Source organism: Miscanthus floridulus, chromosome 18 (assembly GCF_019320115.1).
Source record: "Miscanthus floridulus cultivar M001 chromosome 18, ASM1932011v1, whole genome shotgun sequence".
NCBI classification, from domain to species: Eukaryota; Viridiplantae; Streptophyta; class Magnoliopsida; order Poales; family Poaceae; genus Miscanthus; species Miscanthus floridulus.
In genome coordinates this window covers 127,838,053-127,857,989 of record NC_089597.1, presented here as the reverse complement: position 1 = coordinate 127,857,989, position 19,937 = coordinate 127,838,053, and the positions used below count along the sequence as shown (strand labels likewise).

The 19,937-nt window shown below is 42.4% G+C and overlaps 1 protein-coding gene and 9 non-coding genes across 10 annotated transcripts; all 10 read left to right on the top strand.

Moving 5' to 3' along the window:
* Positions 1 to 9,887: 9,887 nt before the first annotated feature.
* Positions 9,888 to 13,772, top strand: LOC136520705 (large ribosomal subunit protein eL30). The gene is made up of 5 exons (XM_066514345.1): positions 9,888 to 10,013; positions 10,222 to 10,327; positions 12,813 to 12,914; positions 13,363 to 13,431; positions 13,514 to 13,772. The coding sequence occupies exons 1-5, from the start codon at positions 9,993 to 9,995 to the stop codon at positions 13,552 to 13,554; spliced, it is 339 nt and encodes a 112-aa protein (XP_066370442.1). The 5' UTR covers positions 9,888 to 9,992; the 3' UTR covers positions 13,555 to 13,772.
* On the top strand, positions 11,071 to 11,166 carry LOC136524991 (small nucleolar RNA Z103). The gene has a single exon (XR_010776330.1). It is a non-coding gene; the product is annotated as a small nucleolar RNA Z103 (small nucleolar RNA).
* LOC136524988 (small nucleolar RNA Z103) lies at positions 11,283 to 11,378 on the top strand. Its single transcript, XR_010776328.1, has one exon. It is a non-coding gene; the product is annotated as a small nucleolar RNA Z103 (small nucleolar RNA).
* Positions 11,898 to 11,993, top strand: LOC136524990 (small nucleolar RNA Z103). The gene has a single exon (XR_010776329.1). It is a non-coding gene; the product is annotated as a small nucleolar RNA Z103 (small nucleolar RNA).
* Positions 12,108 to 12,203, top strand: LOC136524984 (small nucleolar RNA Z103). Its single transcript, XR_010776324.1, has one exon. It is a non-coding gene; the product is annotated as a small nucleolar RNA Z103 (small nucleolar RNA).
* Positions 13,773 to 18,195: 4,423 nt separating the features above from the next.
* Positions 18,196 to 18,293, top strand: LOC136525038 (small nucleolar RNA Z101). Its single transcript, XR_010776369.1, has one exon. It is a non-coding gene; the product is annotated as a small nucleolar RNA Z101 (small nucleolar RNA).
* Positions 18,294 to 18,513: 220 nt separating this feature from the next.
* Positions 18,514 to 18,599, top strand: LOC136525041 (small nucleolar RNA Z102/R77). The gene has a single exon (XR_010776371.1). It is a non-coding gene; the product is annotated as a small nucleolar RNA Z102/R77 (small nucleolar RNA).
* Positions 18,600 to 18,815: 216 nt separating this feature from the next.
* LOC136525039 (small nucleolar RNA Z101) lies at positions 18,816 to 18,915 on the top strand. The gene has a single exon (XR_010776370.1). It is a non-coding gene; the product is annotated as a small nucleolar RNA Z101 (small nucleolar RNA).
* A 178-nt stretch (positions 18,916 to 19,093) lies between these two features.
* LOC136524987 (small nucleolar RNA Z103) lies at positions 19,094 to 19,189 on the top strand. The gene has a single exon (XR_010776327.1). It is a non-coding gene; the product is annotated as a small nucleolar RNA Z103 (small nucleolar RNA).
* A 116-nt stretch (positions 19,190 to 19,305) lies between these two features.
* Positions 19,306 to 19,401, top strand: LOC136524985 (small nucleolar RNA Z103). Its single transcript, XR_010776325.1, has one exon. It is a non-coding gene; the product is annotated as a small nucleolar RNA Z103 (small nucleolar RNA).
* Positions 19,402 to 19,937: the final 536 nt, after the last annotated feature.

Genomic DNA, 19,937 nt, shown 5'->3' with positions numbered 1-19,937 from the left:
AAATGCGGAATTAAAACTATCGGTCTAGCTAAGACTACACCCCTCTATTTATGTTCTCTAGCACCTTCCAAAGATACTAATTAAACAACAAAGGTGATGGGCTAGTTAGAGATCACCTAACCAATTCTAGGAGCAATGTCACACAAACCTATGCCACTAGTACTTCAAGCAACAAGGGAGCTCCTACACATGCTAGTAAGCAAAAGCACAAAGCCACCTAAGCTCACTAGCAATGCTCAATAACAAGGCAACCAATGCCAAATTAGAGAGCACAACTACTTAGCTACACAAACTAAGCAATGTGACTAACAAGGTTACACAAACCAAATTAGCCACGCAAGGGAGCTACTTCTATGCTACACAAGCAAGAAGGTAACTAGTGAGCTACACAAGCTAACTAATTACAAGAGCAACTACACAAGCACAATGTATATAAAAGTAATTGCAAGCTTGTGTAACGAGGATGCAAACCAACGGTAAGAACAAGGTTGACACAATGATTTTTCTCCCGAGGTTCACGTGCTTGCCAACACGTTAGTCCCCGTTGTGTCGACCGCTCACTTGGTGGTTCGGCGGCTAATTGGCATCACCCGCCAAGCCCGCACATCGGGCGCCGCAAGAACCTACCCCGAGAGTGTGGGGTAGCTCAATAAAACGCTTTACTAAAGTTGCTCTTCGTGGCTCCCGCGGGGCGAGCACAATGCCCCTCACAAAGCACTTCTCCGGAGCACCGCACAAGCTTCTTGCGGGCTTCGATGGAGACCACCACCAAGACATCTAGGAGGTGGCAACCTCCAAGAGTAACAAGCACCACTGGCTTGCAACTCGATCACCTAGTGCCACTCGATGCAACCTCATGATGCAATCGCACTAGAATCGCTCACTCACACAATCGGATGATCACTATCAAGCATATGTGAGATGGAGGGCTCCCAAGCACTCACAAGCATGGACACAAAGTCCCGTGAGGTGCTCTTCTCCAGCCATGGCCAAGACACCCTTCTATTTATAGCCCCATGGGCTAAACTAGCCGTTACCCCTTCACTGGGCAAAAGTCGGGACAACCGGACGCTGGACCTCAGCGTCCGGTCGTGCGATGCACGCCATGTGTCCCCTCCTTCAAACGCTGATCGCCCAATCTCAATGGTCAAGTTGCGACCGGACACTGGAGCTTCAACTAACCAGACGCTGGACCCTCAGCGTCCGGTCGTTTCCAGTAAGGTACCGGACATGACCGGTCGCGTCCGGTCGAACGCGATTGGACGCAGCACCAGCGTCCGGTCACTCTCCAGCTTCTACGTCACCCTGCGTCAGCCTGACCAGACGTAGCCCTAGCATCCGGTCACTTCCAATGCCAATGTCCGGTCACTTCCAGCGCCAGTGTCCGGTCGATGATCGACGCTGCACACTGTCTGTTGCCACTGACCGAACGCTGGGCATCTGGTCACTGTGTGACCAGAGTCTGGTCCACTCTGTGGGACCTTTCTCACCTCCGTTTCTTCATCGAGTTGATCCACATCAACTCCAACTTAATCTCCTTTGTAAATGTGCCAACACCACCAAGTGTACACCACCATGTGTATGTGTGTTAGCTTTTCACAATCATTTTCCAAAGGATTAGCCACTCAACTTGCCACGCCACTCAATCCTAGCAACGATGCAAAGTTAGATCACTCGAGTGGCACTAGATGACTGATATGTAAACAAGTTTGCTCCTCTTGATAGTACAGCCATCTATCCTAAACCCGGTCATCAACTTCTCTACACACCTAGACCGGTGAAATGAAATGCCCTAGGTTATACCTTTGCCTTGCGCATTTCATCCCATCTCTTCCAATGTCGATGCAACACATGCACCAACATGATCATCAATGATATGATCCACTTCATATCATCACGTGACCATATTGGTTCGTCAATCTTGACTCCACTTGCTTTTCACCGTTGCCTTCGTCCATCGGCGCCAAGTCTTGCTCAAGCTTCACCGCCACGCAGTCCATCACTCCAAAGCCTCCGACTTGCCCTTCATGCTTGCAACCGGTCCATTAAGCCAAGTCTTGTCTTGATCTTCTCCACCTTGATCACATGACTCAATGTCATATCTCATGTGCAATAAGCTCCTTTATCATCACATGTGTGAGCTTTGCAACATCTCCAAGCCATTTTCACCTTCATGTCATATGTTGCTCACACACATATACCTGTGGACTAATCACCTATGTATCTCATATAAACACAATTAGTCCACCTAGGTTGTCACTCAATTACCAAAACCACACAAGGACCTTTCACCCTATTCCCTAGAGTAGTGGGGGCTTCACAAGATGTACCCTCCTAACGACAAAGGTGTTGATGCGATGATGCAGATCCAATGAAAGCCTTCTCAGGAAACCTCTTGCTATTCTCCATAACCTCAAGACCTACGGAAAAGTAGGAACTATGCTGAGGATGCGGACGGTTTGAAACGAAGCGAGCTGTTTTTCGATCCCCAGCTATGGCCCGGAAATATATAGCCCGGGAGGGCGAGGAGATAGAATCAGCTAAGAACATGGGGATGAAACCGGATACGGAAACGGATAGATGCTCCAGAATTTCATGGGACAGATAGCAAGGAAGTAACATATTCGAACTTATTGCTTCCCCAGGCTACAAAATATCGTGGGACGGATACCAAGGATTTACATTGATCAGCGATCAGCCCAAGATTACTTTGGATTAAAGGGAGTTTGAATCCCCATAGGGCCGTAAAGTTATCATGAAATGAATCACATCGGCCCATTGGGAAAATTATAATAGAAAAAGCCATCTACCTAGCAGATACCCAACTGATTTCTCGGTGACCGGGGAGCCGCTTGAAAGAAGCTTGTGGTTTCCCCGGTGGGCGTTTGATCAAGCAAACAAGGGGAAAATGTCCACACATTTTGGCCCCTGTAAACATTGGAACAACTCTACGAGCATGGACAGAAGACCCAAGCGGTGTCACAAGTGTTCTTCTAACTGCAGCAGTTGATTCTTTTGCTTGACAAGGTGCCAAGATGAGCGACACAATCGCCCTATGCACAAGAATTCTTCTAACCACTCAAGATCTACATAGCAAAAAGATAGACCATGGAGGATCTAGTGGAGTCGAGAACACTCAGGGAGGCAGATAGAAGGGAAACATGGCTGAATTATTGAGTTTGTTCTTGCCAGGGTCGGATAGACATTTTTATAGCCAGCCCAAAAAGATGAATCCAAGTACCCATGAAGCAATGATGTTACCGTAAAAGTTTTGAAGCATGGGCTCATGAGCTGACATAGACGGCGACAAACAGTAGACCCTAGATCAAGATTCTTCACCCGTGACTGTGGACCTATCGGGAGTGCTGAGATGGTAATTTTGGAATAAAATTCTTTTTATCCCAAAATTGGGGGGGCATGTGTTTACACTGAAATTTGGAAAGAGAGTCACAAGGACTCGAAAGCTCCCAAGACCATGTCATCAAGGGATCAATTGTGTGCAGATCGGAACCAGCCGATTCAAATGCAAGAACTGGAATCGGCTTTCTTCGAATAGCGCCGATAGATAAGGACAAAGGCTACAATCGGCGCTAGGACAGAACATGGTGGACTCTACAAAAAGGAAAAGATTAGAGTCCAAGTTATCTTAAATTAGGAATATTTCCTTTATACCTAAGATCGTAATGAATCGTGATCAAGTAGGATCCATGTTTAGACTCCGGGTATAAATATCAAACCCCGGCTATTATAAAAGGACATCCAATCAATCAATACAAGTCAATTACTTTTTTCAGCTCCGGCCACCCCTTAGGAGTAGGAGTAGAGTAGATCTCGGCGAATTCTTTAGCAAGTACGGCTGCATCAATCCGGTCGATCTCCACTGCTTATTGTAAGTACTGTCATGGCTTATACCTCTATTTGTACAGCTGTATCGATCCGGTCGACCTCCACTGCAACTCTGGTATAAGTTAGTTATCGACTCTTGCCTAGTCCAAGTATGGCTGCATCGATCTGGTCGACCCCCACTACATGAACTAGATCAAGGTCAAGTTATCGGCTCTATCTTAGAATGACAGTCTCTGGTAGATTCATTAAGTTACCGATATTGCTCATTGCTTTCATTATTTGTCTAAATTACAGCAATATCACTTTGCCCGATTGGGATTGATCTAGATCAGCCTTATATCTTGTTTTAGCCCATTATTTGTTAATTTGAAACTGATCTAATCTACATGTTAAACGATGAGTTACGTTTTATCAGCTATTTTACATCAATCTTGATCGTGCATAGTGTGTGGTTAAAGCATGTTGTGTCTTGAGTAGATTTATTGGCTAGCAAAAACTGTTCCATGGCCCGTTATCACGACCTGTGTGATTCTGCCTCACACCCCACTGTTAGCACCATAGAGTGGGGATCGTTATTTGGTAGATCTATTCCTGATAAGGCATGACTTTAACTGTGCGCTATGCCTAAATCGGCTGTTTTAGCCGATATCGAGTGCTTTCACGAATAGTTCGCATCACGAGATCGTTGAAGTAAAGATAGGTTAAAAGATGTGTTAGCCCCATGATCCCATTATTGTGTTGCGGCCTGCATGATTCAGCCTCATGCCCCACTGATATTAGTAATGAGTTAAGGTCATTGTGTCTGTTGTTATTTCTACGGCCTGCATGATTCTACCTCATGCCCCACTGGTTATAGCGATAGATGAGATCTAACATGTTCATTAGATTTATCTTTATCAAACGGTTAAATGGTGTTGAACTATTTCTTTATATAAAAAGGGGTTTGGTCATTCATCATCATTGGCTTAGCATAAACCAATCATCGTTGACATCTTATTGCCATTGATTAATATTTGTTCAATTAATGATGCACATTCTGAATGATGGCCATTTCTTCTTCCACAATCTAATGAGCTTTAACCGATTCATCCTTACGAATATACCGGAATCGGCTGTTTAGTCGATTTCCTTTCATATCGGCTCTCAGAGCCGCACATTCGGGACTATCTGGCAACACCGGTAAGTTCTACCCTTAATTACTGATGAACTTTGTCTCCTTGTCAATTGCAGAGTCAAATTGACTGGCATGTCTCAGGAGGAGTGCGTAGGATCGACCATCCCTGTGCTGAAGCTAGGTAGATCTACAACTCCATCGAGCAGACCCTTTCGGCTTGCTGCGTGTGTCCTTGACACGAGACAAAATTCTGTGTCGACACATAGGTTATCTAATAATTTCATTTCCAAGCATTTCTAAGTGGTATCTAGCTAATCATGGTGCTAAGGATGGTATAATGGTGCACTCCGATTGGTATCACGCTTCAAAGGTCCATCTCTTATACCTTAGCATCATTTGATAGACATTGTCTCCTATATTTCCTATCTAAGCATATGTGCAAGCTATAATCCAAACTCTTGGCATATATATAGGGGGAGCAATTGCTACCATATGGGATTCATGAAACTTGTCCATATCCTTTTACACATGGTAAATATGCTTGGACAAGCAACATGGATTCAATTGAATCTTAATTTATATCTTTGTATAAGGGTTGTCATCAATTACAAAAAAGGGAGAGATTGAAAGCTCTAGTTTAGTTTTGGTGAATTGATGAAACCCTAAGTGCTAACCTAGTTTATCAAGTGATCATGATATAGGTAGCACATTCCAAGTGGTGAAGCAAATGAAGATCATAACATGATGATGGTGATGCCATGGTGATGATCAAGTGCTTAGACTTGAAAAGAAGAAAGAGAAAAACAAAAAGCTCAAGACAAAGGTATAAATTGTAGGAGCCATTCTGTTTTAGTGATCAAGACACTTAGAGAGTGTGATCACATTTAGGATTGATAGCCGTACTATTAAGAGGGGTGAAACTCGTATCGAAATGTGGTTATCAAAGTGCCACTAGATGCTCTAACCCATTGCATATGCATTTAGGATCTAGTGGAATGCTAACACCCTTAAAAATGTTTGTGAAAATATGCTAACACATGTGCACAAGGTGATACACTTGGTGGTTGGCACATTTGAGAAAGGGTGAAGAAAATAGAGGTGAAAAGGAGCTAGTCTCGCTGGTCACGAAGTGACCGGACGCTGGTCTCAGTGGGACCGGCGCGTCCGGTCAGTTGTAGCAGCGAAGACGCCGACGTCGGTCACTGACCGAACGCTGGGTCACTCAGCGACCGGATGCTGGAAGGCTGCGTCCGGTCCTACTGTCGGGTAGCGCACAGTAGCGTCACCGAGTGACCGGACGCTAGCTGTGTCCGATCAAGGGCGACCGGACGCGTCCGGTCGTAGAATGTCATCTCTGGAAGCTTACTGGAAACGATCGGACGCTGGGGGTTTAGCGTCCGGTCACTTGTGCTGCAGCGTCTGATCACCTCATGACCGTTGAGATCGGGCGAACAATATTTGAAGAGAGGGGACACATGGCATGGATCACGTGACCGGACGCAGAGGTCCAGCGTCCGGTCAGTATGACCGGAGCGTCCGGTCACCCCGCGTTGTGCCCAGTGAAGGGGTACAACGACTCTATTTTGTGGGAGGCTTCTATTTAAGCCCCATGGCTGGTTCAAGCTCACTCTCTTGGCCATTTGCATTGACATAGCAACCTTGTGAGCTTAGCCAAAGCCCTCCCACTTATCTCCATCATTGATTCATCATCTTTGTGAGATTGGGAGTCAATCCAAGTGCATCGCTTGAGTGTTTGCATCTAGAGGCACTTGGTATTCGTGTTTTGCTGCGGGATTCGTTTTGTTACTCTTGGTGGTTGCCGCCACCTAGACGGCTTGGAGCAGCGAGGATCGTCGAGCGAAGGGTGGTGATTGTCTCTGGCTCCGATCGTGGTGATTGTGAGGGGTTCTTGACCTTTCTCCGGTGGAGAGCCAAAAGGTACTTTAGTGAATTGCTCGTGGCTTGTGTGATCCTCATCTTGTGTTGGTTGTGCGGTACCCTATTGAGGGGTTTGGCGTGTGATGCCAATTAGCGCGTGAACCTCCAAGTGAGTGAATTGTCACAACGAGGACTAGCTTGCCGGCAAGCAAGTAAACTTTGGTAAAAAATCATTGTGTTCATCATTTGATTCTGAGGTGGTTGGTCTTCATTGTTATTCACTCTTGTGATTGATTGGCTCCTTCCTCGACACGACGGTATAACTATCTTGCTTACTCTCTTTACATTATCACAAACTAGTTGTCAAGCTATTTAGTATAGCTAGTTGTGAGAGCTTGTTAGTTTGGTTAGTGTGGCTCTTTAGTTAGCTTTTGAGAGCACATTAACTTAGTGTAGTGTCATAGCTATTGTGTGGATAGATACTATCTAAACTAGAATTGTGGTAGGTGGCTTGCATTTTTAGTAGGCTAGCGCAACACTCGCTTTGCCTCATAATTGTCTAACATATTTGTTAAGTGTTGTTGTAGAATTTTTTATTAGGCTATTCACCCCCCTTTAGCCATTAGGACCTTTCAAGGAGGTGTCAATTATTATAATGGTAAAAAGTTAAATGTCCCGACTGCTGGAGTTGGAACCGCTCGGGATTGAGAGGTGCATACCAACGGTCTGAGTTGCTAGGGAAAAAAACTCAGGTCCGAGGAGTTGCCTGATATACTAGTTTTGAGCCCAAACGCGGTTTTTTCCGGGAAAAACTGTACGTTTGTTCAAAAAAAAATTATCCATGCATAAATAAAACAACTTAAAATGAGATAGTCTGTAGTTTTTATTTCCCTTTCATGAGTATTGTATTTAATGATAGTGGAGTTATTGTAATTGGTAACAAATGAAACACTTTTGAGTACAAAACATATACTCCCTCTGTCCCTTTATTTGTGTCGGTGGGTTCATCAAAGATTCTCTGAATGTAGGTAGAGGAGGAGTCCAGATGCATGGCAAACGCAGGGAATCTAGACATTCAAATGCTACTCCCCAACAACAGTCAATGTGGAACGGAGGGAGTTTATATTTTATCGACCATCTAAACGTCTCTTTGGGCTGATCATTTAATATTTCATATACATTTATACTTTATTTTTATTACAACTTTTCCATGTATAGAATGTATAGTTGGGGTTTTCTTACAACTTTGTCTCTTCAGTTTTTTTGGAAGAGAGGGAATCTTCACAATATATTTGAAATAGCTATCACTGGATTTATCAAGGATTGACAATTTACAACGCTATGTTAATGCTTAGTAGCAAATATTTATAGTCTCTTGATACGGAAATAGCCCTTCTAGGAGCTAAGTTGGGTACATCCTCTGTCACCCTCCACACACACACACACACACCCCTTTTCAAGATTTCGGACCTATGCTTTGTGCAATACTGACATAATTCGACAATAAAACTTTGAGCTAGGCAAACTCTAACAATCAACATTAATTTAAGGACTCACTACATCGATATGTGCAAAGGATAGTGGGCATACGAAAGAGATCCAGATTTATAGAACCTCATAGAATTATAAGAATGCTAAAGCTTAGTAGCGATCGATCAACGAGCAAGAGGCCGACAGGAAGCTTTACAAAATAAAATAGCTAAAAACATCTTCTAGGATGTATAATCTTAGCTCATGATCTCTCTATTATGTTGTGGAGAGCATCACAAATAGAAGAACAAAACGATAGAGGGACTAAGTTCGTATAAGGCAAAGAAGAGCAAGGATTGCACACTTGTAAAGAAACTATATTGTACCTAAAATTGCAAATATGCTCCAAGCTACAAACATCCAATGCACGCAAAATGGTGTCGATTACAAGTCTAACCACGTTATAGAAGTCCATTTTCAAAGTTACTCCATCCATTTCAATCTATAAAGACATTTTGGTTTTTCTAGATACAATGCTTTTACTAGATATATCTAGACATAGTGTATAAGTGCATAGCAAAAGTTATGCATCTAGAAAAGCCAAATGTCTTGTGATTTAGATTGGAGGGAGTATTGCTTTATTTTGTATCACATCAATACATCCACTATGATATGAACTTAGGCTATCTCCAACAACATTACCCAAAATACAAGACCCATTTCACGTTTTGATAGCGCTACAGGTAAAGGGTTCTGTACCTATTTTTGATCTTCTCCAACAACAGGACCCAAAAGAGAACCCTTTGTGCAAATGAGTCTTCAGGAGAGAGGATACTCATATTTGGATTGTGCCTTTGCTGTAACCCAAAATGGGTCTCACATATAGGTGCTCTGTTGGAGGCTGATACAGTACCATTTACGACCCATTTTGGGTATGGGTGTCTATATGGGACAACCATTGGAGACCGTCTTATAATTTCATTTCATGTAAGTTGTTAGGAAAGTACACGTGGGGCTCACATGTATATTAAGGTCCACAAGATTTTGATATGATCTTAATACAGTGGAGGAAATTGCATGTGATGCCACTATCAACGATGGACTATGCACAACAAAACCCTTCCTGGTCACTCTTTTCCATTCCAACAACTTAAATGGGTACTCACCGACGCGTACATCGGATAAAGTAAAATTTATATAAGCCGTTTTTTAACATAGCAATTGTGGTAAAAAAAACTATACAAAAGGAGTGTATATTATATATAAATATTGTATGTTTTTTTAAGTAGGGACATATATTTATGTGTATTAGTTTTCATTTAGGGGTATCTTCACAAAATGAGGGGGCGCCTTGCAGTTTTCTCGACCAGAAAAACAGAAATTAAATTTTGGAGGGAAAGAGAGAAGTTCTTTTTCCTTTTTTTGAGAATTTTTTCTTTTGAATGCAGAGGGAGTTTGGAAGGGGACAGAGAAGCTGAAACCATATTCTGCGACTGGGCCCAAAGGACTTCTGTAATGTAAGCCCATTCTACAAAGCCCACAGCGGGCAAACCCTGAGGCGCCCTACTCTATAAAGCACCAAACCCTAGCACCCTCCCTTCCGCATCGCAGTCATCCCCGAGAAGGAGCCGCCGCCGCCGCGCAAAGCCGCTTCGACGCCGTCAGTCCTCCTCGGGGCGCAACCATGGTGGCCGCAAAGAAGACGGTAACGATCCCATGCCCCGCGCTCTCACATCTGTCCCCCGTATCTCTCCCAGGAAGCCCCGTTTCTCCCACCTTTTTGTCGATCTGCTGCCGTCTTCCGGGCGGGCGGCAGAGTGGCATCCTGCTGCATTCCGCCTGGTCGCGTTTCTATCCTTGCAATTTCTGTTCTAAACTCTGTTTTTTCGTTGTCTGTTGTTGGTCTTGTGCAGAAGAAGTCCACGGACAACATCAACAACAAGCTGCAGCTTGTGATGAAGAGCGGCAAGTACACGCTCGGCTACAAGACTGTCCTCAGGACCCTCAGGAACTCCAAGTGTAAGGAAGCTCTCCCTTGTTATAATATTTCATGGATCTTAGATTAAGGGCCTCTTTGGCAGGGCTCCCGGCGGCTCCGGCTCCGGCTCGTGGGCCGACAGGGGCTACTGTTCACCGAAGCCTATTTTCGGCCGACAGGGGCTACTGTTCAACGAAGCCTATTTTTCTCTCTCCTCTCTCGCAGACACAGCCGGAGAACGCTCGTTTTTGGGGCTCCGGCTGCGCCTGGCACCTATCGGCCCGTGGGCGGCCGACAGGGGCGGGAGCCGGAGCCCTGCCAAGGAGGCCCTAACTCTTTAGGAAGGTGAATCGGTGCCCACGGATGTATGCTTATGTTACTAGATCGTAGATTAATCCTGTGTTATGGTCAATCCGTGCCTATGTACTGCCCATCTAGTTGTTTTTTACTGCTTACCTTAGAAGTGCCCACTCTATGGGCATATGTGATAACCATTAGTTTCTATCTTGTTCATATGGGTTTTAACAGTTGCTCTCTAGCTGGTGTTGGCATTATTATTATGCAGATGTACTGTACCTTTTTTAGTCCAGCTTAAGTGAATAGTCTTACATGTCACAATGGGAATACGACTTTGAGAGAAGGAGAATAGGGCATTGGGTTCATGACCTCAGCTACTATAACTCTGTGGCTACATGGACGCCCACCAAAATATTCTCTGGACAATGTATTTTTCTGGACATGTTATCTGAATGTTTTGCCCCTCTATGCCTTAATGTTATCAGTGGACGATATGACGACCATTTCCCCAGATGATCAACAGTGAACATACTGAGCACTATAATTTCTCATTTGAGAAAACCAAGCCAGAATTCTGATCCTCCATTTTTCCAGAAAAATTGATTCTGAATTTAGTGTAGTACTTGTTTTGTTGCCTCTTGTCAAAATTAATGTTTATTTTTGTGCTTTTTTGTTCTTTTGACCGAGTTGCATACTCCACAGGATATGATGACCCTTTCCCCAGATGATCGACAATGAACATACTGAGCGCTATAATTTCTCATTTGAGAAAACCAAGCCAAAATTCTGATCCTCTGATTGTTCCATGGAAAGACAATTTCTCTGGCTGTTTTGTTGATTTACTTTTTTTTCTGTTACCTTTGTACACAGTCTGTTGTCACTGCTTGCTCTTTTGAAGTAACTATGAATTCTTAGCAACTGTTTTTAAATGTGACTGTCGTTTGAGTTTTGCGTTGAAAACTGATTACCAATGGATGAATTAATATGGCCATTGTGTATGAGTCAACGCCACAATGATCCTCCCCATGCCGTGCATATATGGTACCAGTGCCTGATATCACTGGTGAGCATGAGTGTGGATATCTTCTGACTGATTTATATTTTAAGTTAATAGTGTTTTTGTGGATTGTATTGTGTATTGTTTTGAATGTCTCCTATCCAGTATTTTAGATGCTGTAATTTGACTCCTTTTCTTTCCGTGACTGTTCCTTCCACATGACAATACTTTCTTTAAATTTTGATGTGAGTACATACAAAACAGTACTGACATGTTCTCTGAATATTTTTCCCCTTTATACCTTAATGTTATCAGTGGAGGATATGATGACCCTTTCCCCAGATGATCGACAGTGAACATTCTGAGCGCTATAATTTCTCATTTGAGAATACCAAGCCAGAATGCTGATCCTCAATTCATGCAGAAAAATTGTTTCTTAATTTCATGTAGTGCTTGTTTTGTTGCCTCTTATCAAAATTGATGCTCTTCTGTGCATTTTTGTTCTCTTAACTGTGTTGCACACTTAAGAGGATATGATGACCCTTTCCCCAGATGATCGACGATGAACATACTGAGCGCTATAATTTCTCATCTGAGAAAACCAAGCCAGAATTCTGATCCTCTGATTGTTTCTTGAAAAACAATTCTTTTGTTGATTTACTTTTTCAATATACTTGGTGTATCAATATTCTTAGTGTTCTGAATTCCTTAGCTTTTTAATCTGTTAGCTTGTACACGATGCCTGTTGTTACTGCTCGCTCTTTTTTGAAGTAACTATGTATTCTTAATTGCTATTTCTAAATATGTGACTGTCATTTGAGTTTTGCGTTGTAAACTGATTACCAATGGATGAATTTTGATGGCCATTGTGTATGAGTCAACGCCATTATAATCCTCTCCGCGTGGTGCATATGTGGTACCTGTGCATGATATACCGGTTGAGCATGAGTGGGGATATCTTCTGACTGATTTATGTTTTTGGTTTATAGTGTTTTTGTGGATTATGTTGTGTACAATTGTTTTGAATATCTCCTGTCCAGTCTTTTAGATGGTGTAACTTGTTTTGACTCCTTTGCTTTCTTAACTGTTTCTTCCACATGACAATGCTTTCTTTAAATTTTGAGTGAGTACAAACAAAACTGTACTGCATGCCGTTTACAATAGAATTCACACACTATCATTTGTTATATAGCATGCCTGTAATATGCCTAAATCAATCTATTGATTTACAGCAAAGCTAGTGATCATTGCTAACAACTGCCCTCCACTCCGGAAGTCTGAAATTGAGTACTATGCTATGCTGGCTAAGGTCACAGTTCACCATTTCCATGGAAGTAAGTTAGCATCTCTTACTTTTGTTTTTTTAATCGATGTTGCATATGATCTAGTGAAATGTCGAATTTTCAACTGTAAGTAGGCATGGTACCTTTTGATTTAGACCCTGATTTACATGTATTGTTTTGGAATGTCTAGCCAGTTGCCGAAAAGCACAAGAATCAGTGATAGACCTAGGGGCCATTGCAACCACATATATATGCATGTAAAAGCAAGTTAATTAACAAAAATGAACTGGTAAAGATCATTTTGGCTTTTTTGAACGCATAATGCTACTAATTGGCTCCTAAAAATATATTTATGGCTCTGCCTCTAACAAGAATTTACATTTTAAGGTAAGTTAAGTAATTTCTAAGAGGAATAACTAAATGATGTGCATAGCTGGTTCCTAGCAATTAACTGTTTTTGCGACAGTTCTGAAGTCAACTCCATTTTCTTGTTTTCCAGACAATGTTGACCTGGGAACAGCCTGTGGAAAATACTTCCGTGTCTGCTGCCTCAGTATTATTGATCCTGGTAAATGGCTCCTCCATATCACAGGTCAATTTGATGTTTTGATCAAAATATGGATATGAAGAGTGATTGTTTCTGTTTTCAGGTGATTCTGATATCATCAAGACTACGCCGGGTGAGCAGTAAGGAAGCTACACCAGTAGTACTCGGCACCTGGCTTCTGTAGTGTAGCGGATCTTCTTGCTGGACTTGTCCTTTATTATGTTCCGACAGAATTTACCTGACAGTAAACAGTTCGTGGGAATATTGTCTTGTCTTGGATTGAAAATTATGTTCCCGGCAATTGACATTGTTGAATGGATCATTTGCTGAATGTGCTCTGATTAGAGCTAGTTTTCATTTTACTTTACTGTCATTCCACTGTTCCACTCATTGCTGCCTCAAACAAGGTACCTAGTCGTTGGTTTTGTGCTCTTGCCATCCTCCACCGTTTATGTTAGGCAAGTCCTAAGCGAAAAGTGGCTCACTGATTGTGATAGTAAAAATCCCATATTTTAGTGGTAGTGGTACTGTTATAAGAATATGACAACAGAATATTTGCAGGTCAAATTGAATGAACATATTCTGGTATTTGGTACTGTTATAAGAATATGACAACAGAATATTTGACGGTCAAATTGAATATTCTGGTATTCAATAATTCCATTTGTATGCATGCCTCGTGCGTTTTGTAGGCGAACTCCTTGCACGAGAAGTACCTTTACCACTTTCTGTATCTTCATCTCATAAAAATGTCTGATCTTTATGTTTGTGTATTTTTTAATAAATAATAAATATAGTTAAAACTATAAGTCTAATTTATGACGTAGCTAAAAGGACTTGCAATCTACTATAGGGGCTATATATATTGATGGGACTACTTCAACACGATTTCCGGAGCAAATGACCACAAGCTCCAAACACCAAAGCTACCCTGCTCGTTTCTGTTTTAAGCCGCAGCCAGTGCAGTACATTGCCTTGGTGGCACACAATATGACGTCTCTCTACGGGGATTAGAGAATGCTGTGTCCATTCTAGCTTCTTTTTAAAGTTCAATATAACAAAATATATATAATATTTTTTGGGAATTAGGTGACTAAGTTAAATAAACACAAAAAGTCAGGCAGACCATCATACCTTCCTCTTCCTTCTCTCCCTTTCCATTTTGCTCTCTTCTCGGGTCTTCAAAGTTCCCTTCGTCGTCAGATGACCTTCGGCGTTTCTCGACTTCTTGCTTCCTTATCAAAATCTGATTTTTTTTTGTCCCTCGATTGGAGATGCAACAGGACGTGGGATGATGCCGCGCTCGTCGTTCGGCTGCTCCCACATGGCCGATACGACAGTAAGGACAGTTCCGCCCAGAACGACCAAAATTGAGCGGAATGGACGAAATTGCTGGGAATGAAGTCCGGTACGGGATGCAGTATGATCTGTGCCATTTTGGTGGGCTGGTAAATACATTGAGAAGCTTTATTTTAGAAGGGGTGATTTCATTCATTCATAACCACAACGAGCATAAGTTACGTATAGAAACCTGATAAAAAAAGGAAATTACAATGATGCTACCACAAGTTCTGTCCAGCAACACTCTTTCTTCCTCTTCGATCGCCATCTCCAAGCAAGTTCGAAGGAACTAGAGCTAAGACACACCCTTAGCTGATGAGGTCCGAACATGAAGGCCATCACATTTTTTGAAGCCACTACCATCGGCGCCTCAAAACCGAGGTGTGTTAAGATCACTGAACGAATAAGGCAACATCACGAGATGTGGTAGAAGAAACCTTCCCTGAGGAAGTATGAGCAACAACATCATTGAGTGCCAACGAGGGACTGGCATATCGGAAATTAACCTTAACCAGGGGAGCATATCAATCACCACCCCATTGATGAATAGGGGAAGCAAACTATACCTCATTGCTACTTTGTTGGAGAAGACGGTAGATGCCACGTCCTCACCGTAAAAGCAGAGGAAGGAAAGCAGAGATCCTATGAGAACGCTACCATGAGTAGAACTAACCCTAACTTACATAAAGCTCCAACCGGACTTTAGATCTGGTTCCCCGCACCCTAGGAGCCAGGAAGGCAACCGGAAGTGTAGGGAACTAGGGAGGATGCACCAGTTCTGAGAGTTTTCCTTTTCGCTACTACAAGCTACAATGCAGAACGAAGGAGGGAGAAGAGTCAAGACGTCTGCCCAGACTTAGGGTCTGTTTGGTTTGGTTTAGTCCTAGGCTGTTTGGTTTAGGTGACTAAAAGGGACTAAGCTGTTGAAAAAGAGCAAAACGTTTCTATTAATTGCCTAGAATCTTTTTTAGGGGTGAGGGAGGGGCAGTAATGAGGGACAGGGGGTGTCTTTTTTTTTTTTGCCCTTTAGTCTCCTTTAGTCATCCCTCGGTGACTAGATAACTAAACCCATTTAGCCACTTTTTAGTCACTTTGTTTGGTAAAAAATGACTAAAATGGACTAAAATGGGGTGACTAAACTGTAGTCACCCCAAACCAAACAGGCCTTTAATAAGACCATGTTTGGATACGGGGTTTAAAGAATTGAGCTACTTATAAAGTCACGGTCGGAGATCGCCGGTTCAGCCACTGCAGAAAATGAACAGCGCAAAAAGGTTTTATAGACACCATTGACACTAAAGTTTTATAAACATTGGTGACACTGATGCGAACCTTTTTGCTCTCCATACTACTCCGTCTGCTTTTCCCTCTAACAATGTCGATCAGATGGATGAAGTGGTCATTTTTCCCTCAAGTTAGTTGGAGTTATAATTTTCTTTCGTTTTATCTGATGCCACTCAAGTCGGTTGGAGTTCTAATTTTCTTCCCTTTGCTCTAGTATCACTCCGTCTGAACTGTTATGGTGCTAAATATAAAAACTCAGGCTGCGGGGGTAGACATCTCTCACCCAGCCCGAGAAAACCCCCGAACCCCATATCCCGGTCACACATAGGGGCCCGTTATCCGGTGAGAGGGCCGATGCATTTTACCTATGCCTTGGGAACGCCGCCGATCAGAAATTCACCTGACCAAGGATTCGAACTCTGGTCACAGGGGACACCACCCAGAGGCTTGACCAACTGATCTACCAACAGTAACATCCACTACAACACTAGAACAGTTGAGAAGCCTAATTAGTCCATGATTTGACAACGTGGTGCTACAATAAACATGTGCTAATGACAGATTAATTAGGCTTAAAAAATCATCTCGTAAATTAGCCTCCATCTATATAATTGGTTTTGTAATTAATCTATATTTAATGCTCTTTATTAGTATCTAAACATTCGGTGTGACATTAATTTTAGGAGCGACTAAAGAACCAAACACCCCCTAAGTACTTGGGTCAGTTTGTTAGGGATCTTAGATTCTGGTAGAAACTTTTGCAAATCTAGATCTAGATTCTCTTATTCAGATGATAAATTAGAATCACTTCGAGACATCGTTTGGCTCGGATTCCGTATTTTGATTCAAGAATGAATATTTTTCATAAAAAAACATATAAATGTAATATGCTTAAAAAAAGCAGAACTTTTTTTGTGGGTGAATAATATATTAAATATAACCCATTGTAACTTGTTGCACTTGAAAAGGTTTAAGTAAAAAAATATGATAGCTAGTGCACAAGAGAAGCAAGAAATTGAAACACTCGAAACATCTTATAATTTGAAATGGAGAAAATACTTTATTCAAATTGTCGATGATCACAAAAAGAAAATACTTCGTCTGTTTTCAAATAGTTTTACTTTTGTTCTAAGTCAAATATACATCTAATTCAAATTGTCGAGAATCAAAATAAAAAACTTCCTTTGTTTTCAAATAGTTTTAGTTTTGTTCTAAGTCAAAATATACACCTATAACGTATATATATTATACAAATGTATTATCAGAATATATACATCTAAATATATTATATAATTGTATTATAAAAAAATATATATTTTATGGTGTATTTAATAAATCTTGCCTCATCTGGATGTTTTTATATTTTTTAAATAGTCAAAACTAGAGAAGTTTGATTTATGACATAGCTAAAAAGATTTGCAGTCTATGATGATGAGAGTACTTCAACACAGTTTCGCAAAAAGTGCACACAAAATCCGTTTTGGTGGGCTGGTAAATAAGTTGAGATTGAGAAGCTTGATTAAATTGGATGCATGATGGCTCATTGAGCCGGCCATGGGCGCCTGCCCTTGATTCCTGACGCATGGCAAAGCAAATCTACGCCTGCGCTCCAAATCTGCAGACGATCGTCACGTATTTCATCGAGAAAACATGACTTCGACGAGCGGAGCCAAGCCGTCGTCTACGACCTTCACGGCTGCCGTGTGATCGCGTCTTGGTCCACGTTGTCCGTCGGGCAGTCGGGCAGGGAGCGCACGGAGGCGTCGCTGCAGCTGCACCCACGGCTCACCCAATTTTTTTCCGAGGAAAAGCGGAATTTTTTTCCCACTTGGGCCTAGGCTGTGAGTGTCTCATGGGCCGCCACGCTCCGCCGGCCTGCTCCAGCGGCAACGCGTCGGACATCCGCTTCACGGTCGGCGCGGCCGCCGGCCCTCTCTCTCAAACCCTAGTAGACCTTGTTGTATATATATTTGTCGTGTGAGGTGAGGGTATGGGAACGGAAGCACCAACCGCCGCCGCCGACCTCTGCTTTCGGTGTCCAGAGATAGTGGTGTTTATGGTCTCTGTATTTTTCGTCGATTCCGCCTGCTCAAGTTATTCGAAATCCTATTTATTTGCATTGGTAGCCTTGCTTGGTGGGGGTGGGGGCTGTTTGATGGATTGGTGCAGATGAGGAGTCACAAGTTAATGGGTAATTTGCATCTGAGGCATCTCTGTGATGTCACACCCTTTTTCACCTTGGAGATCTGATGCATCCAATGCTCCGCCCAAATCCCTCTCTATAGCAACAGACAGTTTTTTTTTTATTATTTCTTTGTTGCCGTTTCCCCGTTTCAGATTGTTTGCCTTTTTCTAGTTTTTTTTTTCTGTCTTTCTAGGCTTCGATGGATATATCTCCATTTGGATTGATGTTTCTAAGAGGGAAGAACATCAAATCTGTATTGTGGTTCAGTGACGTTACCGGTGTGGTGTGTGTGGAGATGAAATGATGACGAAATTGTTTCCCTATTGGTTTGATTGGCCGCCATGATGGCTCGAACTGTATTAGCTCTATCTGATCATCTCCCGCGTCTTTTTTTCTCAAGCTTAATGTGTTACTGTTTCTTTTTTTTTTAATTAAAAATGATTTGTATGTGTACACCAAAGTGATTTAAATGCGTATTTAACAGATTAACCGAGAGCAGCCGACGATGAAACGAAACTTGACCGGGAATTTGCTAGATGCACTCAGGATGATTCTTGATAATTTCTTTGGGGATGTAAAAAGGATGATGGAACTATGGAAGCAGATGAGGAGTCACAAGTTTTAATGGGTAGTTTTCGTCTGAGTCATCTTTGTGATGTCACACCCTTTTTCACCTTGGAGATCTGACGTATCCTTTCCTTCATGATCTAGTTTCTTTGTCTTTTAAATCTTTTTGGTAGTAATTTCTTATTTCTTCACTACAGTTTCAGTTTTTTCCTTCGCCATACTTTACTCAGCCATCACCTGATCGTCGTATGTAATCAGATTATCTTTTAAGAAAAAAGATCCGTCTATACGTTAATGTTATCAGTTGAGGATATGATGACCCTTTCCCCAGATGATCGACCGTGAACATACTGAGCGCTATAATTTCTCATTTGAGAAAACCAAGCCAGAATTCTGATCCTCCATTTATGCAGAAAAAATAATTCTGAATGTCATGTAGTGCTTGTTCCGTTGCCTCTTATCAAAATTGATGGTTCTTTTTGTGCTTTTTTGTTCTCTTAACAGTGTTGCACACTTCAGAGGATATGATGACCCTTTCCCCAGATGATCGACAATGAACACACTGAGCGCTATATTTTCTCATTTGAGAAAACCAAGCCAGAATTCTGATCCTCCATTAATGCAGAAAAAATGATTCTGAATTTCGTGTAGTGCTTGTTTTGTTGCCTCTTTTCAAAATTAGCCGGTTCTCCGTCACGTAAGCACGTTGGTTATCCTTCGATGGTTTACTTAAACCTCTCCGTTCTTCACCATGAAACAGTGACATCCTCGCTGCGTTCTTTGGTCCGTAGTGGCCCGGCTGTCCAAGGCCCTATCGGTATCTGATTCAGATCATTTCCGACGTCAACACATATCCATGCATGGCGATTCGATCGAACCGGCTGCCGCTGGCGCTGCATGCCGGCCGACCTTTCATGGCGTCCAACAGTCACCTGTTGTACAGACGCGGCCATCAGCGTGTGTCTTTATCGTCTCTGCATCCGTGATTCTTGTTGGATTCCAGTGCAGGTGCAGGCAGCAATGGCGGTCCAGTGCCAATGCTTTAAGTTAGAAGATGATCATCAGGTGGCTTTGCTACTGCCAATGCTTTATGCTTCGCATGTACTTACAGTACGCATCTTCAAACGCTAACTAAGAGACCATCTTCGTG

What these genes read in the sequence shown, in the direction of transcription:
- LOC136520705 (XM_066514345.1), top strand. Translation starts at nt 9,993, where the DNA reads ATGGTGGCCGCAAAGAAGACG. An exon ending in GACCCTCAGGAACTCCAAGT is followed by an intron (nt 10,328 to 12,812) that starts GTAAGGAAGCTC and finishes ATTGATTTACAG; the next exon opens with CAAAGCTAGTGATCATTGCT. An exon ending in AGTTCACCATTTCCATGGAA is followed by an intron (nt 12,915 to 13,362) that starts GTAAGTTAGCAT and finishes CTTGTTTTCCAG; the next exon opens with ACAATGTTGACCTGGGAACA.